Here is a 27,794-nt window from a genome sequence, read left to right as displayed (position 1 = left end):
AAGAATTTTCCCGCAGGTGACGACGAAGAACGACGTGATTGCCGGATACGGGCCGGTGGTGCCGGACGGCTACGGATGCGCCTACAACGTGAGGAAGAACGGCTTCATCTTCTCGGTCTCGGCCTTCCACAGCGACGGTAGGACCAGCGCGATGCAATTCGCGCAAACGCTGGAGCAGAGTCTGCGGGACATGGCGGCGATGATAAAGAATTCGAAGAAGTGATAAACAGGCGCGGCTTCGCGTAGCTTCGTAACGTAGAGCCTCAAAAAAAAAAAAAAAAAAAAAAACGCAACGCAGCTTCCCGCTGATCTAAGGCGGAGACGTATAAAGGTGAGAAGAGAAAAGTCGCCGTGCATCGTACGGATGACGGCTCGAAACGCAGATCGCACCCGCAAGATGTACGATCGAATGAACATCGAAACTGCTTCCCTCCGTTCTCGTTGTCTCTCGACGTAATTCATCGAAAAGTTCATAAACGAAGCGTCCTTGTATCGGAGCCAACATTCTTTGTTCTCTGTGTGTATCATCGCATCGCGTTAGTTATTTGATTTCTTTTCCGGCGCGAATCAATTGACTTATCCTGTTCGAGCAAGGCGGAAAGCATGATTTTCAAAATACCCTTGCACGAAGAAAGTATGATCTGTCGTATAGATTTTAAGGAAGCGTAGACGTAGCGCAAGACATTATATATATATATATATATATATATATATATAATATATATATATATAATTAATATTAATATTATAATTAATTATATATATATATATATATATAATTAATATTATATATAATTATTTATAATAATTATCATTTTATATATATATATATATAAAATTAACTTGCTCCCGCACAATTTGGATATATCGCTGGTTTGATATCATTTCTATGGGAGAAAGAGGGGAAAGTTAGGGGAAGAAAAGCATCGTTGAAGCACGCGAGCATATCGGAAGGTGTCGTGTAATTCTTAAAATGTCCTTCGTCGTACGGGCTATTAGAAGCGTATTTCTCGTTGTCTGTTTTCTAGAAGAGTACGTACAAAATGCGCGTTTACTACATAATCTCGCTCGCAGCGGTAGCGATTTAAAAATCCTTTTAAGCGCTAGCCATCGTATAGTAGGCGTCGTATGTTATAGATCGATCGGTCGTATTAAAACTCCAGTCCGCTCCAGAAGAGGGAAGAATAAGGTTTCTTCGAGCGTTACGCCCGGGCGCTGGAAAGATCGCTGAAATCGCTGAAATTGCTGAAATGATAAAAACTCGACTTGCGTTTAAAAAAAAAACTTAAAAGAGCAAGAATTCTTCTCCTCGCGACACAATCAAGCGCGAGAAATTCTGTCTGTGTCTTGCGTCTCGAATTTCCTACAAGAAGAGATATCAGAAGAGAGAGCTAATCTTCCTCATCGTTTGTTCGTTCGCGTTCTTTTCCCGTTGATCATCGCTCGCTTTCTCGTAAAAAACTATCGAGTCCCGCTCTTCTTCTCGGCGGGGGGGGGGGGGGGGGTCCAATTTCAGCTTTTCGCGGATGATCGTTATTCGGTGTCGTTGTTGTTGTTGCCAGTTTTCCAGCGCACGGGGACTCCACCGCAGGAACATTCCAAATGTGGCCAAATCGTACGTATGTTGGCGCCCGCACAGTAAACTCTTGTCCAATTCTTAGGTAAGTCGGCGGATCGCATCGCTCGACTCTAGTCAAGAGCCGATCGATCGTCGACGGTATAGCTTTATCTGTCTATTCTTCGCGCTATTCTTCTACTCCCTACGATCTACCGTAGCTGACCATCCCGTATCGTGCCAGGGTTTGCGACCGATGAAGCTATAACTATACATACGATCGAGTCGACGCAGTTGCACGTGTAATTAATGTAATCATAACTATATGTGTGTAATTGATATGTAACTGAAGATTTATGCAGTTTCTCTCGAGGAATCGCTGAATGTTCTTTCGATCGCAATCCTCTCGCAATCGATCCAGAAAACAATTTTTCAACGGAAATGTTGAAGAAAATTGCCTCGCACTTTTCCAAGAATTGATATTATAAATCTGAGATGTAAAAATTTATAGCTCAAGTTTAATTAACTTTATCAAATATTATTTTAAAAATTAATACAAATTTGTTATCTGTTTCCTTAGCAGTTTAGCTTGGCTAAGGAATAAGGATTAATCTTCGATCAAGAAATATAAAAACATGACAATACTCTTGACATGACTTTTCAGTTAGAGAAAAAAATCGATTCGGCTGGAGATTCGAAAGAAAGACAGTGCAGTAATTTTGCGATAATCTGTATATAATTAAGGTAATGATAGTTGCGTGCTTTACATATAATTCTGCTGAGATCAGATTTCAATGTCCCAATGTGAAAGTGATCTCATCGAAATGATATCGGTCCCAAATCTTGGTACGCACTGATCTTACGAATAGGGGAGACAAATTTTTCTAATTCTACATGATTTAGATAAATTTATCGCTCGACGCGATTCTTACGCATTGTTATGCTCATGCTAGGCCGTGTTCGTGTTGTATTATTATTTAATTTTTAAAATGGGAACGTGGCACAGAGAGCCGAATGAAAATATTGTACCTTAAGAATATGAGATGTCTCATTCCTCTATTTTCTACCGCATTAATGTCGAAATTATTAGCTCGTTTAAAATAAACTTTTCTACATTAAATTATGTAGAATGATCGGTAATTAAAAAGATAAAAGATGCTTTCGGCAAAGTTTTAGAGAAGAAAAATTATTAGCCAATTTTAAATGAACTTTATTTTAAAAAGTCTTTAAGTTGAGACATAATCAAGATAATTTATGCTAAAACTTTACAGATTGCGATAAAGTAATAAAATATTTCCGCTAAAGAAATTAAAATCTTAAATCGCTTGGAAAATTTGCATAAAAAGAAATAATACGGTAGAAACGAGACATCCTCATTTCTTCCCAGAGATAATGCCTCTGCAATCCATCGCGTATTTATCTACACGTATCAAAAGAGTTGGAAAGTAACATAATACTTGTAACTTGTTATAATTACTTTTTTCAATAACGAATTTGTAATAATTTTATATTCCTTTATTAATGACGATTATATGTTTTTTAAATAATGGTAAATTTTATCGTTACTTTGCAATTGTTACACATTCCATATATATATATATATATATATATATATATATATATATATATATACATATGGAATAGACACAAGTACATTTCCTAAAGAAGGAAATCTAAAATTTCCATCTAAAATTTGAAGTAAAGAAAACTTATAGCTCAATACTACTTTTAAATAACAATGCCAACGAGTTGCATTTTTCAATGAATAACAAATAACGAATTACTTTTCAAAAGTAATTTTTTCAACTCTGCATATCAGATACATATCAGATATCAGGTATATACATAACATAACGTTTTCTCGCACCGATTTTCCCACGATAATCCCATTTTCTTTATCAAGAATATTACTTAAAACGTTGAAACAGAGGCAAATCCACATTTCTTCGATGTTTGCGATTTAGACAATTTAGGTGACCTATCGCCTTAATGTCTCTTATCCTTTTGAGGTGTGGTTTGCCATTATTATTGACAGCATCGTGTGCTTATGATCGTAAGACGATTGAGCGAGAGGAATCGTCTCTCGTCGCGGCTATGAGATAAATTTCTTAGATGTCAACGATTTTACTAGCTTCTCAATTGTTCCCATAGTTATATTAAGATGTTATATTAAGATATTAAGATCTAGTTAAGTTTTGCTAGAGATGAGAAAAATGGATACTCGTGGAAAAGATTCTAGACAAGGTTTTTTTATTATCAGCTTTGCATAAAAGAAAGAATTATTAACATATATAAGTTTAAAATCTTTTCAATCTATCATCATATCTATTGTTTGTCATTACAATTTATTTCTTACACAGTTAATAATAAGAAAAACTATCTTACTGCGACATGTCGAATTTTTCTCATCTTTTCTACAATACTTTTATCTCTTGTTCCTAACAAAAATATTATTAATATTAATATAACGATTTATTCATGTTGTTATTTCTGTTTTATGAAATAATATTTCTGTTTTATGAAGTAATATACGTTTTAGCATTGCTCTATTAATTTTATTAACTTCAAAATTATAGAATCGAGAATCAAATTCTGCTTTTAAACAAATTCGGCGTCATTTCTAGTTCTTCCTTGTTGAAGCTTCGTTCTGTTTCTTCGAAATTTATCTACGTTATCGTTATCGAGTTGGTTCGGTTGTTACGTCGCACGGAAACGAATTGCACGTTTGAATGTTATGGAAGTTAATTGGGAAATTTTACAGGGGTTAATCTTGATCGTCCGGCAAAAAGTATGAGAGAGAGCACGATGCCTCTTCGTTATTGTTAGAGAAAGAAATGAAGAGGAAGATATACGTGTATATTGACATAATTGGCGTGCATTCGGAGAAGATACTCGATGGTAGGAAGCACCAAGGCGTTTTTCTCGACGAATTTCGAATTGTTGTAAAAATGCGAAACGTCGTTTCACGACGGGCATTTCTACAACACAGGAGCATCGTCGAGAGGAGAAAAAGCGCTTTGTCTTCCGCTACCGAGTGCGAAGATATACATACGTGTCTTCATGCGTATGCAGGGTATAGTCAAAACGTTTACAAACGTTCTTTCGGAATCGCATGAAAAGGAAAGTTGGATTTATTAATTGCAGAACTCATTGTTTCATCACGCGACTCGCGCCCGGTGACTCATTCTCATCCTCTTCAATTGCACCCTGTATACGTGTACGACACGCGTGTGCCAGGTGTTCTATATTATATTCTAAGAATGAAGCACACAAATACCGCTATTATTACTACTATAGTTTTAAAAGCCAGGAAATACGACTAGAGATATACTTTACTTATACATATCGCGAAGCCAATTGTGATCGCACTTTTGCGGCCAAGAATATCATACGCATATCAGGCGAAAGCCAATGTAGCGACGATATTGTATTGGGAAATATCCCGATAAATCGTTAGGAGCACTTACAATGTAATTACGATAGAACTCGAGAGTTCTAAGTAGTAGGTAGAAATATAACGGCGCGTTAAATTATTCGTTGTTTCCGGAGCGTTTCATATCGCGTGAATCGCGACTAAATAATTCTGAGCGGTGATCTTTTTTTTTTTAAACAATGACACCACGTTCGTTTAGTTATAGTTAGTAATTACTAATTAAAACACCAAAGAATTACCATATAAATTACCATATATATCGATTCCCTTGAGGAAATACAAGGGCAATGTCGATTTGTAACAAATTTATTTAAATGTGTGTTAAATATGAAAATTATGGATTTAATGTTAAATACATAATCATGCAGGTATAAAGAGAATATTTCTAGAATAAGCAAATGACCAAAGCAATAAAAATATGTAATGAATGGAAAATAGCACGCGCTTGAAGCTGCATTTAGATTAGCGATAATTAATATAAAATGAATTGATATAAAAGATTAATTCTCATAGCTCCAAAAAAAACTGTAAGCAATCGGTGTCTAGTTTGTGAGGGAATATTATTTCCATGAAAACGTGTTGGTTATTAGTTATAGACATTTTAAACTATACCTTAAGACTGTTAATGTTAGCGTCGCAGAGTGATTAAAAAGCATGATAAGAATGAAAAAATGAATATATAATTAGCATATTTGTGTGAAAGTAGTGTCGTAATATCGATAGATTGTAGGACTCTCATCTCGGAACTATGAGGATTAAACAAAATAAATCCAATAGCGAAATCCTAAGTGTTAATAGAAACAATTTTTTATTCTTTCCTGTTTTAAAGAGTCACGATTCACGCGTATGAACTCGTAATCGTTATAGGCGAAGGTGGCTTTCATCGTTGTTTAAATGTTTATTGGAAACTTCGTAAATATATATATATAAATATATATTGTATATTGCTAAGTTTTTGGTTCTTCGGTTAGCGCTTGAATCTTGCAAGCCTAGCATAGATGCGAAGTATAGATGCTACTTGAAACAAGAATTATCAGGGCACATACAAGAATGATAACGTCATATACTTTAGTGTCTGACTAGTTGACGTCTACGATCATCCGGTTTTTGAAGATTGATTTTATTATATCATTCTTTCCTTCAGTTCTTCACGTAATAAATTAAACCTCCTATATTTCCGGCTCTTCATATAACAAGTTTACTGTTCCTCTCACTTTCAGCTGTCTGCACAATGTATCAAGATGATTGTTAACTCTTCCATTCCTATTCAATTTTATTTATACATGACATAATTTATATTCCCTTTTACTTTCAATCACTTTCATATTAGTGAAAATTTAGTAAAAAAAATGAAATTTTCGTCATAAAAATGAATAGATAATAATAATGATAATAATAAGAATAATAAATAAATATATATATATATATATATATATATATATATATATATATATACATAGAAGAATAAGATCCGATAGACCATAAACTGGAAAATTAAGACAAACTGTAATTTTTAATTAATTTTCTAATGCCACGTATTAAATAATTCATACATAACCCAATGTAATTATACAACCAAAACTGATGCATATGTTCAAAACTATAATATAAAACTCTAATATAATTTAAAACTTAATATCTAAAACAATTTCTTCACGATTTGCACAAAATTTATTCTTGGGTCATGTATGATTGATTTTAATCCTTATGCGAACAATTTAATTTTCCAATTAATTTAAGAGAATATTTTAATTTTTTTACAAATAGAAAATTATTAACTCTTTTTATTTAAATTTTTTATCTTTCCAAGCATTTGAAATATATTAAAGAATTGTTAAACAAATGCTCAAAAATTTAATTTTTCTAAAGAAAAAAAATTGTTCGAATAAGAATTAAAAATCGTGGTATAAGTTATGTATACCTTCATGCGTAAAACGTTCGATAGATAAACGAATAAATACACTCGGCTTACCGTTCGCGCGGAAAGCATACACAGCATACCTCCGTTAAGTAATTGACTTATGTCAAAGTATGTTGTATCACATGTGTACGTTTCCTCGTGCAGAAATAAACTCCATCGGAATACCAAATTGTTTGTTGGTTTTCTTTTACTCTTTGTCATTTTATTCAAAATAAAATTTCTATTCTATAATAATAACAAGTCATTCATTTCTATGAAACGATTATATAACATAAGGTTAACTCTAGTAGCACATGTAAATTTTGAGAATATTTAGAGAATATTATAAAAATCACATAAAAATTCCACATATTTCTTACATATCTGAGATATTATGATATATATAAAAATTGACTGAAAAAATGTTCGCACATTCAAGTATTTTTGTCTAAAGAACATGATTATATTCAATATGAATATAAAGAGAATTTACTTCTGTAATATCCTTCAAATAGATTCTTAGAATCTACATGTACTGTTAGAGATATATGCATGCTCGAAGCTGCCATTATTGTATTTTAAAAGATGCTTTAGAGCAACACACTTACAATTGATCACACTTCTTTTTAAATTGCGATTAGCACTAAACACGAGCTCCTAAACAGCCAAGATGAAAATACAAAGTTCGATGTGATATGAGCGTCGATCAATTGCATTTAATACTAATCGTATGGTGTGTACATATATATGATCCACGGAATGTAAATTATCTTGCGTCTATTCGTCCCAGACATCATATATTTACAAGGAATATATTATACATAGTACATATTACGCTAAAGCTTATATATATAAATAATAAATGCAAATATTATAAAATTATATTTGTTCATATGTCTGGATACATTTGTGATTTCGATAAAAATGAGGAGAAATATACATTTCTCATCGTATTCTTGTAAAACCTTAAACCCTTAAACACCATACATTCCTTATAAATATATGGTATTATTCAATTGAGTGAAAAATTATACACACGATCATCTACGATAATCGAATTAATTACATTTCATTAAAACATTCTCGTAGTTTATTCTTTCAGCTTGAATTATTGAACTTATTCTAGCATAGCTTTCTTAAATCACATAGAATAGACATAAAGAATATTCCAAAGACTGCACTTTCTTTCCAATCACAGAGACAATCTTGATATGAATCTACAATCTCTTGGATTTATTCCTCACAAACATTAAATCGATGTCACTATTAATAATACTTCTAATTTTTAACATTTCTAATTTAAATATCTTTATTATTAATCTATGAAAACTCTATTAGTCATTTTGCAAAATTATTTTGAAATTAATTAATAAACTAAGTTTTATTATTTACATTTTGCATATCTAATATATTGCATATAAATCTAATTTACAATTCTCAGTGCTAAAAACTATTCAGTAATAGTCAATCTCATAATTTAGTAATTAAAAGTAGTTAAAAGAAAGTGTATTTTGGAATGTATTGTATAATTATATTTAAGTAACATGATCACAAGGACTTGTACATTCGTATATTACAGGCATATATTATTTTGTCAATGAATAAAATATTTTTAGACTGCTATTTTTCGCAGCCTACTGCAAATGTTATAGATTATTAAATTTAACATAAAAAGAAACAAACACAGTGTCATTGAAACTGTATAAAAACATATTGAATTGGTAGTTGAATTGTTCAAAAAATCGAAAACATTTAAACAATATATTAACATTATCAAACAATAAACGAGTGGAACAGTTCTACTGATTAAATGTGAAATATCAGTTTTGCATTTTAAATAGAAACCATACGCACTGCAAAAAAATACAAATATAATTTTAACAAAGATTAAGCATCATATAAATTTCATCTAAACATTTTTTTATAATTTTATATAACAGAAGATATCATAAACATTTAAATTTCTCGTTCTTTGATTTTTCTTATATGTTTGCTTCAAGATCGATAAGAGATTAATTTACGAATGGTACTTACATTTTCCTTATAATTCTTAGTATCGCGGCATTGTTAAATCAGCATTTACATCCTCATATTCTCCTCGTATAAAAGAGTGTGCAAGTAAATTATTCGCGGTCAATCTTCTCTTCGGATCGTGTTGAAGACATTTCTTCACGAAATCTATACCTTCCGCAGAAAGATTCTTCGGAAGTGCTGGTGTGTCTCCCATTCCAACCTTGTAAAAAAAGCCAAAGATTTCAAGTTAGATTAATGTATAATATTCCAATATATTAACATAATTTAAAAAATAATATTTAAAATTCAATTTTAAAAAAAACTTATAAAAAATACTTAATTTTTAAATTCAATTAAAAAAAACTTATAAAAAATATTTAATTTTAAATTTTTATCCCTAAAAATTTAATCTTTTTTAAATCACTTTCTTGCTTTATGATAACATATTTATTTGCAGTTTCTACCTTAAACATAATTTGATAATTTGAATCATAATCCGACCAAGGTCGTCGTCCACTCGCCATCTCAATAATGCAGCAACCCACAGACCAGATATCAGCGGCTCTACCATGTCCACTACTTTCAGATTTCATGAATACTTCTGGTGCCATATAAGCTTTAAGAAATAATAATAATTAAAAATTAGTCACATTTCTTAAGCAGTTTATTTAATTTTTAACAATAATCTGCTATGATAAATGTATAAAATGTTTTACAATAATTGAAATACTAACCTTGAGTTCCAACAAAGCCCTGAAGTTCTCCAGGCATAGTTGTATGTGCTTTAATTTGTACCGCGCTACCAAAATCGCCGAGTTTCAAACAATTGCCTTCGTCTGTTAAAAAAATATTTGCGGCTGCAAACAAAAAAAAACGTTAAGTGAATTGTCAAAATAATAAATTTTTTACGTAAGATTATTTAATTTAAATAATTACTTTTGATATCTCGATGAACTATTCCGTGGAAGTGTAATGCTGCCACAGCCGAAAGGAGTTGATGCGTGTATTTTCTGACTAAAGATTCCGGCAATCCATTACCACTACCCGCTACTAAACTCTCAAGAGTTCCTTCCGCACAAAATTCCATAAAAATCAGCATCTCCTCCTGAAAATTTATCATAATAAAACATAATAAAATCTGTTACAAGTTGAGATATTATGTAACGACAATTATGTTATATTTGTTTACATACACGATGAATTTCTAATCCATAATATCGCACTAAATGCTGATGTTGAATTCCCTCAAATATTTGTAATTCTTCAGCAACGCGTCTGATTGCTCTGCAATCACCAGGTTGCAACTGTACCTCTTTCATAGCTAATAATTCACCAGTTTGATTGTTCACTACTGTATATACTTTGCCAAATCGTCCCTGACCTATGTTATAAAATTCATTTATTAAAACAATAAGATATAAATATAAATTATAATTGTTACAATTAATCATATCTATTGATCTATATATGTATAATAGATAAAATACATTCTTATGTATATTCCATAAATAAATATACATATTTTCAAACGTACCTATTTTAATACCTCGCTGCCATGTAAACGTAACTCGTCTCGCCTTAATATGAACTCTGTCCGCTTTCCTATCAATGACTTGTCCGATGAGTTCTCGACTTCGCAATCTTTCATCAAGCTCATTCTCTACTTTCCTGAGAGCACGTATAACTCTTTCATGTCTCTGCGTGCCTCGCTCGGATGTGTTTATTATCACCGAGAGATTTCCGTCAACCGTGCCCGGTGAATTGCTTTTCTTTGCATTAACCGATAACTCAGGCGATTTCAAAACGTCTCGTGGTTTCTGCTGAGGGAGGCTAATGCTCGCAGTTCTAGTACGACCATGACACGGCGATGAAGCTCTTGATCGCGACAATCTTCTTAGGTCTGGAAACATACGTTGCTAATTGTAAAATTTGTTCATTTAATTATTTTTAAAATCAAATTCTTTATTTAGAAAGTTTCAAAAATCTTATTAATTTAGATAATAAGACAAATATTTACAAGATAAAGATTTACAAAGAAATTGAGAAAACTAAGAGATCTATAAATGAAACTTGTAGTCATAGAAACAAATGGTATTTAGAAATTGATTGTGCAAAATTAGAATTTTCGACAAGAAAATCATAAATTACTTTCTGTTTCTGGCGTTGATCCTGATACGGTTCCCACTACATGAGATATGCAACGATCCATGCACATTTTTAACTCCTCGAATTCCTGGTCGGTGAGATGTTTTGTATTTTGCGGCTCGCATACCGTTATTAAAAACTCCAGACCTTGATTTGCCCATCTGGGCCTCAAGCCACGACCACGCTCGCATCGCGTTCTTACAAACTCCATCCACAGTAGTGCAAACGATACTAGACCCCGTGCCAAAATGGCTTTTTCTTCCAGCGAAAATAATTTGCACATCTCTTTATGAAAATCAAAGCCCATCTTATAAGCTTGATGAAGAATCTCACGGATTCTCGATCGTAAGGGCGCTTGATCGTTTTCTGTATTCGATTGTTCCACTTCATTAGCGTCGCTTTGGAAATCCTCGACTACTATCGTTATGCGATGCCTCAAATCCAGAATTATATCCTATATAAATATAAAAAAAAAAATTTAGTTCTTCAATAATGTGAATAATTTTTTATTTAATATTTCTTACTTTCAACAGTTTTAATGATTCTTCCAATTCCTGATTGGAGACAGGCCACTTCTCAATGTCGCGTTTCAAACATTTGGCGAGATTGATACTCTTCACGATTTTTTCCCGGGCTTCTACGAACATTCCCTGCCACTCGCGACCGATACACATCAGATGGAATCTAAGCATTGTTTCACTACAGAAAAGAAGTTTATAAAAATGTCAAAGCACAGACAAAAAATATATAAAATTTTCTCTTACTTGCATGGCAACTCATCGTCCTCCTTCTCTTCTGCGATTTCTCGAATCTCGCGAGTTCGTTCGACGAGAAATTCATTTACTTGTTTAATCATTGTATACGCAATCTTACTACAAGAGAAACATTTTTCGTGTAATATCTCAAATATCAAATATATAAATACAAGTTTTAATATACTAATAATATTTTAAATTATAATATTATAAATTATAAATTATAATTTTATATTTTTATCAAATTCGATTACTATTATTTTCTCTAATCTTTAAAATCTTATTCCAATACTTCACTCACTAGAATTTTACGCCAGCAATCTTATATCCATCGTTTATATTCCCAGCGATTGACTTGACGAATATCCATTCATCCATAATTAAATTCTTATGGAAACTGTCATGCTGCACCATATCTATCCACTGCTGAAGATAATCCAGATATAGCTCAAACACGGCTCCCAGACTCTCGTCGAAGGACTTGACATCCTCTTCGAACAGACACTCACAGCCAGTTTCGTCGCTAGCGACGGCAGCACGAGAGTGCGCGGCGAATCGGTCGCGATGGATGCAAGCGATCCTGAGACCCTCGCGAAGCTCCCGCATGAGCTGTCGAACTGACAAAGAACTCGGCTGATCCGGTTTCTGTTCCAGTCTCATCCTTAGAAATTCGTGAACCACGTCTAAGGGCACACGTGAAAGAAACACGAAAGCTGCCCTAAGAAAAGAAATATGCAAATGGCTTATTTTAACAGATAACATGTAATATATAGCTCAATTCTATTTTTTCTTCCAAAGTGGATAACATTGAAATGTAGAGATTTATTTCATTTTTCTTTTTGATACAATTTTAATTTAATAAAAATATTAGATTTAATTTTTTGAAAAAAAAAATCAGAATTTGGGAATAAAATAGATTATTTCTCAAAATTTAAATTAAAAATGCAAAGCTCAAGAATTCTTTTCGTAATGGTTGGGAATTTTACCTATACGATGGTAGATTTAATTCTTTTGCTTCAGAACTCCATATACCGTATCGTCGTAATTCTCTGTCACCTTCGTATTCTTCACTCGTATTACTATCGCATCCTTCGCAGTCATTTTTTTCCAAAGTTAATCTTGCTTTTCTCAATATAGATGTATGCAATCGATCCAAGAAATTCAAACTTTTTCTAAGACCTCTCGTTTTTAATACATCTTCAATATACTTTCTGAATAAATAAAAATTATCATTACACAATATATACTTATATTGTATAATCAAAGTTGTGTGAACATTTTTTTATTTAAAATAAAAATTTTACTATAAAACTTTTTGAAATAAAATAATAATAAATAAATAAATAAATTTTATAGAAAAATTTTATAAAGAGATAAATTAAAAATAGATTTATATCAAAAGCCTGATATATATTTATCAAAATGCACCTGTAAGCATGTCGATCAAATTCCACCAAATAGAAATCGAGTCGGTCCACTCTTTCGTCTTCCATATACGAAAACGAAGTTTCCGGAGTAGGTGGCAGTGATTGTGATATAAACGATAAACCTCCGATTGAAGAATTATTACTATTATTGCTATCGGAAGGGCTGGAAGTTTCGTCCTGTTGAGGTAGTTCAAATCGCACCATAGATTGTCGCTCTGCAGAATCGATGGTATCTGAAGATCGCGAACTAAAGATAGGAATAATCGATTATCTAAAAAAAAGTTCTATACATACATCAAGAGAAATAATAATTTCACTTTTTTTTTTCATATACACGTATATTGTAAATGGAATGAAATTCAAATGTAAGTAGCAAGTATATGTAAGTAGCACGATTCCAAAGAAAAGTAACAAAAATAACGTGATTCACGTCAACGTACCTGATGCCGGAGTCATTGAATTCATCCTGTTTCTTCTTGCTGTGTAGCATCATGAGTAATCTGCCCAATATCTGTAATTTGAATCGATGGTGTTTCGTCATGTTGTACCATAGACACATGGCTTTCACCCTGTCGGTGAATTCCGAGCTTTTGTACAACGGATAATTAACAGCGAATGCCTGAGATGATGGATACAGTGCTTCCGCGGCTTCCAAACGAGCCAGCAGACCTTCCACTTGCTGCAATGCTTCTCCCTGTGCTCGGGCGCACGCGCGACAGTACATGGAAAGGCAACCCGGGCATACACTCAGTTCAATATTTGTAGACCGATCGCTTGTAATGTCACCAGGGCTGATAGAATTTGAATTTCCCTCTTGCACGTCCGCGATAGGATCGTATCTAATGTAAGTTGCATTTTTAGCATCATCGTTGTGTAAGTGTATATTCAATCACTTTATGCGTAAATTAAAAATATTATATATCGCACATTAAATTTCTGCACTCACCTGTATTCCATTATTTCTGTAAGTAAACCCTCCACTGCTTCTCGTTGACGGCATAAATATTCATCTTGCGCCATCGCACTACGATCCGCATGATGCGCTTGCAATTCTAGCCATATCAAATCCTTTAATTCGTTCTGCCATCTAGTTTCCTCATGACTCATCTGACGGCGACAATTTCGTTCAGTGCTTCCCTAAGCAACAAAAGAAACCCAGATAATTTGAACGATAAAATAAATAAAAAATATATATTCTAGAAATAGATATAAGCACATTTAATTTAATGTTTTCAAGATTTAATATTTTCACAATAATAAATCATTTTTTAAGATATTTACCAATCTAATTAAAAAAGAGAATGTATCGTGAAAAATTTCTCTCTCCTTCAAAGTTTGCGTTCTTGGCGATTGCGCGCGTAGACTTTCTTCACTTATCACCACGCTCTGCTCACTGACATCACGCTCCACCTTCTTCTCCTCGATGTCAACGGGTTTGGATCGTAGGCAACGAAATCTATTTCTAGTCTCGACCTGTGAAGAAGTTTATCGTTTGACTACGTGTCAAATACGCGAAAAGCGTGAGAGCGACTGCGTTTGAAAAGCACAAAATGTTTGATAAATCGAATTGTTCCTTCTTTAAATCAAACAAATTCGATCGACTGATTCAGAACTGTTCATTAAGGCATAGATTTTCATACGCGATACTCAAAAGTACAAAATTTCTTCTTTGTTCTCTCAAACCTTAATTTGATTCGGTGTCGACACCGCCATGTCACCAGCGTGCTTCTCTGCATAGTTATAGGCAGCCTCCACATCGAGCTTCAGATCCCTCTCATTACCACGTAGCAGTTTCAAACTTCTCTTGCACTTTCTGCTGCCTTCCTTCACGTCCTCCTTCGTTTCGTCCTCGCAGTCTTTGTCCGCTTTGTCGCACATTTCGTTGAAAATGATAGTGTCCAGGGTGTTGCGTCTGCGGATAACTGTCCTTGGCCTAGCTTCTTTCTCTATTGACTTAAGATCGCTAGAAATGACAAAGGCTAAAGATAGTTCACACACTTGATAGTCACACGAGCGACAATCAAATTAGCGACCGAGTTCGATTCATATCGCGAAAACTACTTTCCGCGAAGCGGAAACAAAAGCGCTCTCCGCTTATTGAACACATATATGTTTATTATTTCTTGAATTTTCAAAATCATATCTTAAATCTTAAAAATCACATATAAAGAATACGTATGAAACGTTAAATTATTTTATTCTTCATTATTATTTTTAAATAAAGCAATAAATTGATTATTGATGACTCGCTAAACTTGATCGTGTACAATCAGGAAATAGTATCGTAAATATTGGGCCGAGTGAAATGTACCTGCATGTAATAACTACGTATTTTCAGCAATTTAATTCGCAACTTTGTTGTACGCACCTGCCTGATAAAAGTTTCTGCTTCATGTGCCTTTTCTTGCGACTGTGACGGGTCCTGGGTGGCGTTTGTCCGTAAATATCAGACATCTCATGTAGCGACTCTTCGAACTCGTTCGGCGGACTGATTGAATCATTCTTACTGCAAACAAGATATTTAATCGAATGTACGTTTCCGCCGGAAGATTTATCACCGATTATCGTCGGGGGAAATTTGCCGAGACGGGACGTTTAGAAATAAAAATGTTATCGCGAAAGCTATGTTTATTGCAAATTCCCACGCATTTGGAGTTACGCGTGGGCGATTCTCTCGAGAAAAAAAAAACTAAATGTATGAATAAACTGTATCCACTTCAGTAAACCAAAAACGTTGACGGTGTGCCAGCAGTTTGTCAGCTGATTTCAGCAAAACAAAATGGAATAAAATAAAATAAAATGGACAGGATAGTCTTGACAATCGCAAATAAAATTTAATATTTAAGTTCTGATAATAAAACTAATAAAAAAAAGGATAACTAATAAGAGCCAACGTAGTTATTAAAATGTATAAAAAAATATAAATATAAATTACATGATATAAAAATATACATAAAATATACGCAAATGTTTCGATAGATTTTAAATTTGAGTCTTCTTCAATGTGTCAATAAATTATGTAATCATATACTAGTTCAATTATAAAGAACATTGTATTTACATTAAACCCATATTTACTAGCACAAAACAGTCAATATAATTTGAGAGCTGATTGTCAATAGAAATTGAAAGTATCTATAAATTGAAAGTATGACCATGTGAACAATTACGACATGGTAGATTCTGCTCAATTTTTTCCAACAAATCTGTGATCACAATTATGTGAGACTCTGATATATTTTTGCTGACTCTGCTAACAAAACTTATAATAAACACTTTGCAAAAATGTTTTCGACAGATTTGATTATTTATACAAATATTTATGTCAGTAAGCAAAATGTTAACAATATATTAGCAATGCAAGCTTCTAAAAGAATGTTGCATCAGACTGACATCAACTGTGTCTGTATTAAGTGTCAACAAAGTTTACCCACTTAACTTGATAACTGATCAGAGGCAGATATTAAGACAGACAAAATCTGTCATTTCGTAACTAAAATTTAGATGGAATATATCATTTGAATATTCGTCTTAATAATTACAAAATGAATTCTGTTTTTCACTTTCTGTCATTATGATTTTGTCGGCAGGTTCTGTTAAATATCTGCTGAAATCTTATGACAAAATTTGCAAAATCTGTTTTTAATTATTTGAAATGTAAAAGTTACAGAAAATAATAGTAAATTGATTTTAATAGAAATTAAAAAATTAAAAATATCATTACAAAAATGCAATTGCCAAGTAGTAAAAACTATTGTAATAGTTAGCATTTAGCAGATTAAAAAAAATCAATTAAGATTTTTTCAAAAGTTTATTAAGAATAGGAAAATTTTAATTCCTTTCCGAAATATTACACGAGGAAAAAAGATAAAAGACATGGAAAAGATAGACTTCTTTTAGATCTTCTCTTGAGAATTTCCACGAGACCAAGTGAAATAAGAAGTTGCAGGTCCGTGCGCTAAAACGTGTGCGAGAACGAGCGCGACACATTCTGTGCGCGACAATATCACTGGGAATTCGCGATTAGGAGTCCGTTTCATTGTCGTCGACACGGAATACGCCGCAACGCGAAGCCGGTGACGATGGCGAGCAATGTGAATAACGCGTGAATAACACGTTCAAAGGCGCATCGTCACGCGCAGTGCGGCTTGCGGCCAGGATTCAGCTTCGGCTGGCCATCGCGCGGTATGTAAACAAAGAGTTGATCACCGCCGATAACGACGGAGTAATGCGGTGACTGAGCCGGTTGGTCGTTCCGTCGATCAGTGGCCCCTCCGATCGCCGATGGTTTTCGCGCGAGTCTCGTAAGGCCACGTGTCGCGACGCGGACACCCACCTGGCGTGATCGACGTCCTCGTCGTCGGTGGACTCGCAGCCGGGAATTCGCGTCACACGGCTTGACTTGAGGCGACGGAACATCGTCACTACCTCACCGCGAGAAACGCGCACGACGTCCTCGTCGTCGTCGCCACTCGTCGCTGTCCGTCGTTCTGCGGCCCGTTACGCGGCGTACGCGGCGCATGCGCAGTGCGTCGTTCGCGCGATAGAATCGATGTATGTAGGATATCGATAATCGTATCAAGGAGGCGATCTTCAAACAAGGCGAACGGAGATCTCACCTTGAAAAAGATTCTTCGAATAAAAGCGTTTTTGAGATCGATAGAAAATTTAAATCTGATCTCTAAATAGATTTTTCGCAATAAATTTCTTAAATACATAGACATAACTTTATACTTTTTAAACGCAAAAAATAATCCTGTTTACAAGTGCTTGTTAGCATCTGATTATCAATTTAATACATGTCCTTTTTCATTTTTTAGATTCAACGATACGGCTTTTAACTTTGATATAAAATTGATAGCATCAGATTGTCCATGTTGTCAATGAAATATTAGGACCTAATAGATGGCCCACTGAAAATTCTTAAATATCGGCCGATATATTTTAAATTGGGATGTAGGAAAATGAAATGCTTCCGTATAAAACTGCTTAAGATGAAACAGACTACAAAATCATCTAAATGATTCGAAAGGATATAAGCGGAATGTATTAAATTTACAAAAATTATTATTAATTATAAGATTCCGTTCAATAATCCGAAGATTTAATTTAATGAGATAACTCTTTTTGTAGAATACATTTGATCTAAAATGAATTTTTTTTTATATTAATAAACTATATTGAGATTAACAATTAGATTTTCTATTCTCTACTAAAATTGAAAGAAATTTAATTTCGAATAAATTGTTTACGTTTGAATTCTTCAGAGCGTAGAATGATTGATGAATCACTTGACGGACTGATAGGATCGATAATTTTTTTTCTCGACGGATTTAGTATGAACTTTTTTTATTTAAACAACCTCCAGCTTCCTCGGGGAAGTACAAGTAGTACAAGTAGTTTTTATTATATCCTCGCACCAACAAATATTGTTTTCGTTAAGATACAAATGTCTACGCGTCTCTACATCGTGTATGTATATTCGCCGGTTTGTTTCAACAATTCAATAATACCGTTACGAGGATTCTTTTACAAGTGCAAAAAATAAGAAAAAGACGCGCGTTTAAATTCTATCAATATAAGATCGAACTTTTCATTTCAACTCAATAAGGAGGAAGACAAAAAATGTAAGTGCACCAGATGCACACATTTCAATGTTCTAGAAAGGAAAAATGCTGCACCAGGTATATATAGTATTTTCATGAGAAACATGCGTATTTTGCTATTTTACCGCTATTTTAACCCTTAACCGGGCGCGCCGTGGCACTGAGTGCCGCAAAATTCATTTTTTTGAAAAATCATTGATAATGCAGGTCTTTTTTTATAAGTAGATGCAAAATTTTAATATTATAGTTAAATTTTAATACTATATTTTATTATAAATATATTTTACTTGTTTTTTATGACGATTATTCAATTATTAATGATAAATTTGTGATGCGGCACTCAGTGCCACGCGTACCCATTAACGTTCGGCCGGGAGGCGCGCCCGATTAAGGATTAAGATTTAAATTCGTGTCTGCAGCAGAGTACGAAAGAACAGATAACATATTAGTAAACTCTAGGATGCATTTCAAAAGATTAAAGTGGTTCCAACAATATATGATATTCTCATAGAAATTTTACTTTTGTATTTTTCGAGATTTTTTCCACCCACTTTTGTAAAAGATTGCAATTGGATATCATCTCATGCTGATTAGACAAATCCAATTTTTTTCAATATGCATTCTAATTTATTTAGAACACAGTTCAAGTTACGAACTAAATAAAGATATTCATTTCTCTATTCAAGTTTAATCATGTGTTATTCGTAAATGAGAAATTGTACACGACGTATCCTAGAGTTAAGCACGCTTCAAGGAACAAATAAAAATACGAAATTTTGCAAGAGAAAAAAGTCAAAGCGCGATTTCTAGATCGACAATCGAATATATATTTTCGAAGAAATCCAAAATAAAATCAAGGATAAAAGCATTTTATGGGAAGTTCTTCTTCTGGAATGTCTCAATAAAAATTCATCGGTTTCGCCAAAGCGTTTAATCGCCAAAGAATATCGAGATGAACTTTCAAGTTTGTTCTCGCTCACTTTATCAACTATCAGAATGTTATCGTGCGATCATTTTAATTAGTAGATTTTTTTCACATCTTGTCCACATGTACATTTGGTCGCAAATCTACATTCGTGGATGGAAAGCTTGAAAAAAAATTGGAAATAAATTCTTAAAAAAAAAAATCGTTATTCCCAAATACAAGTAATCGCTTAGAAAAAATTCAAGTGGATATAAAAATTCGAATAAAGTAGGCATAACTTGAATAAAAAGATCGGATAATTTTTCCAATATTTATGTTTTCTTTAATTAAATTACGACCAAATCTGCATGTTAGATTATCTTAAGAATCTAAATTGACGACTATAAAATGCTTTCTTTTTTAGTTCTCGTTCAATATTATCTGTATAATAATAATAAAATAATAATAATAACGCTACTAAATTGTAAACATTAATATTAATAATATAACACTACTAATTTGTAAATTTTTAATATTAAATATAATCAAAAAATATCTATCGCGTTATTACTTCTTAGTACTTTTTCCTTCTTTCTACCTCGCATATTATTTGTAACGCGCGGTAATGATAATAATGTAGCAAAATACAAACTCGTCCATGATACGGCGCGATCGTTTACATTACTTCGCGATCTGTTCTCCTGTGTGAAGCTCGCACACATCTCATCCGTATCATACCGCTATCGTTCACTCTTCGTTTTACATTCCATTGTATGAAAAATTGGCAGCGTCTCGAGGTTCGAGTTTTCGTCAGTTTTAATCCCGTTGCGTATAGAACATTCTCTTTAAGAGGACAAAAAAATTTTTTTAAATTACAATGGCATATACCCAAACTGCCACAATGTGTTTTCCCTATCATTCGGCCCCTTTCACACGTTATTAATTATCTCCTCTATCACATTCTCTCACTCTCGCACTCGTTCCCTCATTCTTTCGGAAATCTTGGTAGCTAAAGCCATTCGGCAAGTATCGCGCAATTTAACCTTGCATAGAAAGTATGCAGGACAAATTCTCTCTGGCGCGATATCCTTTTCTTTCTCTCGGCTTTATATTAGTACTACCTATAGTCGTTATATTAGTACTATCTATAGTACTTCGATATATATATATATATATATATATTTATATGTATATCAAGTAAAGGCCACGAGTGTGTTTAATATAAAATCGCTAAAGTGTTATCAAAACTCGCTCGAAATATTCGTACGAAAATTCGGTACGATTTTACCGGTGGTAAATAGGCCATGCCATCGTTAAATCATTTACATTTATTAATCCGGGATGACGGATTGCGCCGCAATAATTTGTGTATGTACAAGGATACAACCACGATATATACGATTTCTTTACAAACGCGACGCGCAAATAAGTTTATTTTAAAAAAGAAAAAAAAAGTTATTGAAAAATTTCGAAAAAATAAATTGGAAATATTCGTATATTCATATGAATATATACGATTATCAAGATTTTCTTTAAATATACGTTTTCCAAATATGTATGTGTGAGATAACTACTGATCCAATATATAATATTGTTCAAAAAGATCAGTGAGTAGTAAATTAAAAAACGAATAGAATATCGGATGTCGTGATATGTTCCCTTGCTCAAAACGGTCGCTGCCCAATACGAACTTCACAAGTTGGAAGTTACGCCTAAATTTCTATCTAACTCGCTACAGTATAAGCCACGTGCTGTAACTCGATTCCTCTATGGCTGGTGTAGCGGATTACAAATTGCGATTAATTGTGGATGTCGAGCAGCTTCCCTGAACGTGTATCTCCCCTGTCTACGAATATGGCCCGAAGTAAGCGTACAAATAGAGGAAAACCGTCCGTAAACGGGTAACGACCGCGATTGTCGTCGCGACGCATCGGTCGAGGTGCGCGTGTGATGGTAATAGTGTTGATAGTTTCTTGAAAGCGAATCCTTATTATCGAGGACGGACGATACGCGACGGCGCGATAAGGACCGCGACAGGCAGGACACCGATAGATAACCAGCGGTTAAGGATCGATGTCTCGCAACGCGAATAAATGACCGGCAGTAATACTTATTGTGAGGCGACTATACCGTCACCTCGGTGATCGAGGTGTTGTATCCGTTGATCCACAGATAAAGGTTTAAGTAACGATAACGGACTGATACAATATCAGAAATTTCCCTGCCACTTCCTGCCACATGAAGTGCCTTTGTCCTGTCAGAAACAGGAATGCTAATACTGTATAGTAAATTATTATATTAGGATAATAACAGTATGCACACAATTATTCTCGCTACTAAAAGATAGTTAAAGTAAGGAGAACTACTAGTTTCACAAGCAAGGCACTTTTGCGCGAAGTAGCAAGAAAATTTATTCGCGCTTCTGAGGCAAGTGATGATTCCGCGATAGAGCCAATCATGCAGCGTTAACATGGAAATATATATGGAAGACGGCGCGAGTCGCTCGCTCTCGTCGCGTTCCTCGCCAAAAAGGTGAAAACTTTGATTATCGATTTGCATGAAGGTATAGAATCATCATCGAATCAACATGTTCGCAATTCTCGATGCGATAATCACGATATCATTCGCTCAAATTTTGAGGAAGGTTGAAAGTCTGATTGAATGGAAATTATATCTGCTATTAATCATATTATTCTATTTATACATCGATTGTAGAATCTATACCTCTCTGTATTTCTCTCCCTGTCTTATCTCCTATTAATCGCTTTCTCTCCTCTCTCTTTCTCTCTCTTATTCTTGCTATCATTATCCCATTATCATTTTACTGCGTTCCCCGCTTTCGCAAAGTCAAGTGAGAAATTGAAAGTAGGAAAGGACGTGAATAAAGTAAAGTGATTAGATGCACGCACATTAATTTACATATTCTCGAACTGATCAACGCGACGTTTGGTGTTGCCCTTGCGAATTTCGCGAAGTGTCTTGTATTTGTCGCGGCCCTGGCGCACGTTTTCCCTGTGGATCTTATCCATCACCGTCTCCTTGGATTCGTCACGCGACTGGGCGAGATCTTGCTTCAACGCCTTCAATAAAAACATTTCACTGTAGTGTACATAGAATTTTTTAAGAAAAAATACTAACTTCCAAGAATATATATCGATTTTAGGAACTAACCGTTTACATAAATTTTAATTAAATATAAAATTATTTACAATAAATAAAATATATAGTAAAAGAAGTCAAAAGCTGAAGATATATTGACATTGAATATCAACGTACCTTCAATTGATCGTGAAGACGTTCGTTTCTCTCCGCTAAAGTGCGCCGTTCCTCGACAGGATCGATTATTGACTCGTCAGTCGCGAGATCCTTAGTGACATCTCCTTGAGGAATCTCATCTTCACCCTCTTCTTCGCCCTCTTCGTTTTCCTCAACGTGATGATGATGCGGAGTCTGATTAGCCTGATACTGCCGGTCAGCTTCTTCTTGTCTTAATCTTGCACAATAAGTAATAAATATGTAATTACCTCTAGTTATTTAAAAAATAAAGAATGAGAAAAAAAATTGTTCATACTTGGCAGCTTCAAATTCTGCTTGTAATCTCCTAGCTTCTGCGTCTTTAGCCTCCACCTCGGATTGTATGCGTTGCACTTCCTCTTGCTTGGCTCTTATCTCCTGTTCAAGTTTAGCGCGCTCCGCAGCTTCCATCTCATGCGAGAGTTCCAATTTTTCCATCATTGCCGTCAATTCCTGTGTCACGTAAAAACGTAAATTGCAGAAAAATCGCGTGTATGGACATACATATTATGTAAATTACAAAGGTGAAAATAAAAACGAGTTTAATTATTAATTCTGAACTATAGTTAAGAAGACTTGCTCACCTTCTGACGATTCTCTAGCTCTTCTTTCGCGGCCTGCAACTGCTTCAATTGTTCTTCCAATCGTCGAATCATTTCCTGAGCTTCGTTCAACTCAGCTTGCCGCCTATCCATTTCTTCTGCCATATTTCTTAACCTCTCTTCGTATTCCTGCTGTTTTTTCTCTGCACGTTCTCGTGCAGCTATCTCCAGTTGCAATTTTTCTCTCTGTTGCTGTTTCGCAATTTTCTCGTCTCTGGCTTGAGCCTAAAAAATTTTGTCAAAATCTTATTACAGTTTCAAAAATAAAATGTTTTATTACACATATGTTATAATTAATTAAAATAATTCATATCAATTATATGTTTGCGATATCCTTTAGTTGTACCATTAAATTATATATATTAAATTATATTAGCTCTTAAATAAATCCAATATGTTATAATGATTACGTAAAGTGATGTCACATATGTATCGCTTAACGATAATCAGCTTATATAATCAGCTTAATTAGAGATAATTATATACAATGTATTAATTAGAGATAATTATTTAAGATAATTATGTACATAAATATGTTTTATTAATTTTGTGATTTAATATAATGTACAAATATTCGTACCTTCATCTGCTGCACGTCGATTGTGTCTGGCTTACGTCTGCGCATGTAGAGCTCGTGATTGCCCATGCATAGCGCAAGAATTCTCTTGTTAATCTTGACTCTGTTGGCGAAAAATACAAAGTCCGGTGCCTTCTTGTCGATTGGTTTGATTATGAATTTCTTATCGTTGAACGAGATATTCCGTATCTCGGACCAGGGGAAACCGATTTTCGGCGTGAGCTTATCGTCCTTCTCATAGATGTTCAAACCTAAAGCATCCACACCCAACCAAAGGTCTGTGCCCTTCTTGTTGCGAATTTCAAAGTAATTCACACCATACATCTCTAAGTCCTACGGAAAGCAAAAAAATAAAGAAAAATATTAAAACAACAGCAGCAACAAGTTTTCAAGTGGAGAAACGAAGTCTATGTATTGTTCTTAAAAAAACTGATTAAAAAATATTAAACTCGTAAAAAAAAACATCGAGTTAGAATTCAGAGTCAAGATAAATCGAATAATGAAAAAGTATAATTAAGATACATCATATCACTGCACAAATACGCAGATCTCCAGGAACGAATCGCACAGATTAACCAGGGAAATTTTACACGAATAAAATATCTAAAGACAAATACAGATTTTTTTTAACATAGCTTACCTGACATGCGAAAATAAAATAATTTTACGATCAAATATCGATACATCAGAATATCCATTCCCTTCTGAAGTCTACGCTGTACACTTCGGATTTATATTGTACGCGCTATTTGCTAACAGATACCTGAGCAATTTTCAGATACTCCATCATGGCGTCTTCTCGCAGCATACCACGATGTTCTTGCCACCAATTTGTAATCGAGCTGTCCCATTCCTCCTTGCTCATTTTATGTTGGTCCACAACACGCTGTGGTAACAGCCGATCGTTTGCCAAGAAGCCAGCGGGATGATTGCCTTTCTGATAGTCTCCATGTCTCGCTTGAACGGCATACGAAGCCAACAGAACCGATGTTTCCGGTGGGCAGTATATTTCGTCCGTAAGGATAGCATTTTTCACCTGCAATCAATTAAGACGTTAATATCATTACTTAAGCTTAAGTATATAATTAATTTACGAAGCAATGTCGATTAACATTGTTGATTAACATAATTTAAATATAAAAACATTTATATAAAACATTTATTTAAAAAATCACTTATAAGACTGTTTATTGTAAACAATTAATAAAAGATTTATGAATAAAAAAAAAAAGCATTCAGATATTCTATTTTATATTTGGGATAAATATTATTCTCCATTTTCCAATTTTGCGAAACAATTTTATTCTTAAACACTGATGTATTTGCCTGGTTCAATTGAAAAAAATTAAAGCGCATTCCTTGTATTCGCGTATCCGCCGCGGAAGAGACGATGAGCGACGAGAAGAAGCGAATCAGATAAACGATAAGTCTGATGACGTGGCTTAATCCGACTGACGAATAAATAAGATGCATTGTTTTTACGTTAGACCAACTTGTTCTGCAAATCAATCACAAGTCTCGGAATTATTTTCAGAGAATCAAAGCAGCACATTAAAAATGATTACGTAAAGTCGCGAATAATAAATGAAAAAAAAAAAAAAGATGAATAATAATATTCTACCTGGAGATAAAAAAGTCGCAGCGTAATGTCTTGTATCAGTTCCTCGGCGACGTCTTCGGGATAGAATTTTGCACGGAATTTGAACTGCAGTGGTGTCTCTTTCTTGACTTCTTGGTTCATCACCTGCAAACATAAAAAAAATGAGTAACTTAGCTTAAAAAGCTATCTCTTGTTTTGTGAATACCACGCTTAACGTTCAAATGTGTAAAAGCGTGCAAAGTGTTTACGGATTATGAGACAATACTTGGCACGTGAACAAATAATTCTCGTGACATAGAAAGAATTATGGGTGAATATATATGAAATATGAGAGATCATTGCACGAAATAGTGGAAAAATAATTTTACTCAAAGAAATGTGCATTTGAAAAATAGAAATATGTTAATCCTACTATACATCTTAAATTATTATTATATATTATATACATAATACCGAATAATATACTTCAATAGATATTTGAATGTATTTTAATGCATATTTTTGTACTAAATAATATATATATATATATATATATATATATATATATATATATGTATATATATTTAAAATATCTGCAAAATATCCGCTATTAAAAATTTCATTTTTTTTTCTCGCGAAATTTTGTTCTTTCTAAATTCTTGTTAAATATTACAATAACAGTACCTTACATCGTATATTCATATTATATTGTCAACGTTATTATCAAAGAGTTCATCGTAATTACATAATGCGTGCGACATCAGCGCTGCAGATATGATCGAAATTGAGTATCTGCCGTCGCGTCTCTTAAATACAGATAGTTGGAAAATGTCCGTCATCGTTCTTGAAAATGTGTAATTACAATGGAATTACTCTGTACCTTGATGAACATACGTGTTTGGCAGTTGTGTAAAAAGTCAAAAACTGTTCCTTTTCTAAATCAATATTTATATATCAATTTAAAAAATTATGTTGCTACGTACCATAATTACATAACGTATTATTATAAAAATAGAAAGGATAAGATAAAGATATATTCCATTATGTTGATAGAAATAAAAATATATCTGTGTAATCATTTCTATTTAGAGGTGAAGTTTCATGACAAATTGAAATTTGTCATTATTCAATATTTCATATATTCGATAAATAAAATTGAAAGTTTTTTTAAGAACAGGGACAATAATTTTGCGGATGACACGCGATCGGTTTTATTGAGGCACTCAAAATGATAAGTATCGCGAAAGTTATTAGAGTGCCAAGTGCGAAAGTATCTTGCACCGCGATTCTGTATGCGATGAGTGCATTTGCCTTAGTCACTCATTAGCCATTCTCGCGAAATCTTATCCACATATATCGTTGAAAGAACCTACGTCACGACAACGTTCGAGTCTTCGTCATTTGCACCTCTCGCATTTTACCGTGTACTTATCTGCGAATTAGCGAGGAGTAAAAAAAAATGTTGCGTGAAGCAGATAAGGAGCCGGCAGCGTTCCTGGTAGTTATCATGACGACAATTAACGCATTTTTCCGTGATATCTTAAGCGTAATATTCGAAAATAGCATTACGGTGCGTAATTATATAATGTATGCAACGTGTTACTATTTTAAAAGTCGAATTAAGCAGAGAGAATTTGGTGACGTGGAATTTCTTATTCTGCTATGTCATCTTTCCTTATAGCAACTGCCAAATGCATGATGAACTTATTTTGATTCATATTATTTTATTCAAGAAGCAACAATATAATTTGTGCATTACTAGTAATGTTGTTTCAAAAAATGTAAGATTATTGCCTTATCTTGCGTAAAAATTTGAAAAATCGATACGATAAAAATAAAATATATAATTATAATAATATAATATATATTATAAAAATAAAATATATAATTATAATAATATAATTTAAATATTTATGACAATTAACATATCCAATGATTAAAAAAGAAAAATATAAAAATATATACCTAAATTTATAAACAAGATAAAAAAATGCAATTTCACTA

At 33.6% G+C, this 27,794-nt stretch overlaps 3 protein-coding genes and 1 long non-coding RNA gene across 12 annotated transcripts in view; 2 read left to right on the top strand and 2 right to left on the bottom strand.

Moving 5' to 3' along the window:
• ChAT (Choline acetyltransferase) overlaps positions 1-7,078 on the top strand; it is an 80,222-nt gene extending 73,144 nt beyond the window's left edge. Inside the window, exon 15 of the mRNA XM_089080430.1 lies at positions 17-7,078. Within this exon, the coding sequence (XP_088936556.1) occupies positions 17-223 (207 nt within the window). The 3' untranslated portion in view covers positions 224-7,078. The remainder of the gene's footprint in view (positions 1-16) is intronic.
• On the bottom strand, positions 3,789-17,741 carry Mekk1 (mitogen-activated protein kinase kinase kinase 4). Of its 4 annotated transcripts, none has more exons than XM_089079343.1 (19): positions 17,565-17,741; positions 15,597-15,734; positions 14,912-15,191; positions 14,510-14,701; positions 14,175-14,365; positions 13,669-14,067; positions 13,230-13,475; positions 12,788-13,012; positions 12,103-12,519; positions 11,811-11,918; positions 11,571-11,745; positions 11,050-11,500; positions 10,436-10,801; positions 10,095-10,282; positions 9,838-10,006; positions 9,636-9,758; positions 9,366-9,517; positions 8,923-9,121; positions 3,789-7,134 (listed from the first exon to the last, which is right to left on the bottom strand). In XM_089079343.1, the coding sequence occupies exons 1-18, from the start codon at positions 17,645-17,647 to the stop codon at positions 8,939-8,941; spliced, it is 4,086 nt and encodes a 1,361-aa protein (XP_088935469.1). In that variant the 5' UTR covers positions 17,648-17,741; the 3' UTR covers positions 3,789-7,134; positions 8,923-8,938. The 4 variants fall into 4 exon arrangements, with proteins under 4 accessions (XP_088935469.1, XP_088935468.1, XP_025074067.2 ...); XM_089079342.1 differs by lacking the exon at positions 3,789-7,134 and adding an exon at positions 7,583-8,741; XM_025218282.2 differs by lacking the exon at positions 3,789-7,134 and having other exon boundaries at positions 7,583-9,121.
• On the top strand, positions 16,886-20,929 carry LOC148935977 (uncharacterized). Its single transcript, XR_016139809.1, has 2 exons — positions 16,886-17,413; positions 18,049-20,929. It is a non-coding gene; the product is annotated as an uncharacterized LOC148935977 (long non-coding RNA).
• The window catches only part of Moe (moesin), a 32,249-nt gene continuing 24,205 nt past the window's right edge, over positions 19,751-27,794 (bottom strand). For all 6 annotated transcript variants that reach the window (XM_089079347.1, XM_089079345.1, XM_011638651.3 and 3 more), the window contains 7 exons: positions 25,833-25,955; positions 24,975-25,247; positions 24,215-24,544; positions 23,617-23,859; positions 23,310-23,485; positions 23,015-23,231; positions 19,751-22,818 (listed from right to left, as the gene is read on the bottom strand). In XM_089079347.1, the coding sequence (XP_088935473.1) occupies positions 22,654-22,818; positions 23,015-23,231; positions 23,310-23,485; positions 23,617-23,859; positions 24,215-24,544; positions 24,975-25,247; positions 25,833-25,955 (1,527 nt within the window). In that variant the 3' untranslated portion in view covers positions 19,751-22,653. The remainder of the gene's footprint in view (positions 22,819-23,014; positions 23,232-23,309; positions 23,486-23,616; positions 23,860-24,214; positions 24,545-24,974; positions 25,248-25,832; positions 25,956-27,794) is intronic.

The sequence above is a fragment of the Pogonomyrmex barbatus genome, unplaced genomic scaffold (genome assembly GCF_055798465.1).
Source record: "Pogonomyrmex barbatus isolate J1 unplaced genomic scaffold, ASM5579846v1 scaffold3, whole genome shotgun sequence".
Taxonomy (NCBI): domain Eukaryota; kingdom Metazoa; phylum Arthropoda; class Insecta; order Hymenoptera; family Formicidae; genus Pogonomyrmex; species Pogonomyrmex barbatus.
The sequence above is the reverse complement of the archived record's forward strand: the minus strand, read 5'-3'. Positions and strand labels throughout refer to the sequence as shown.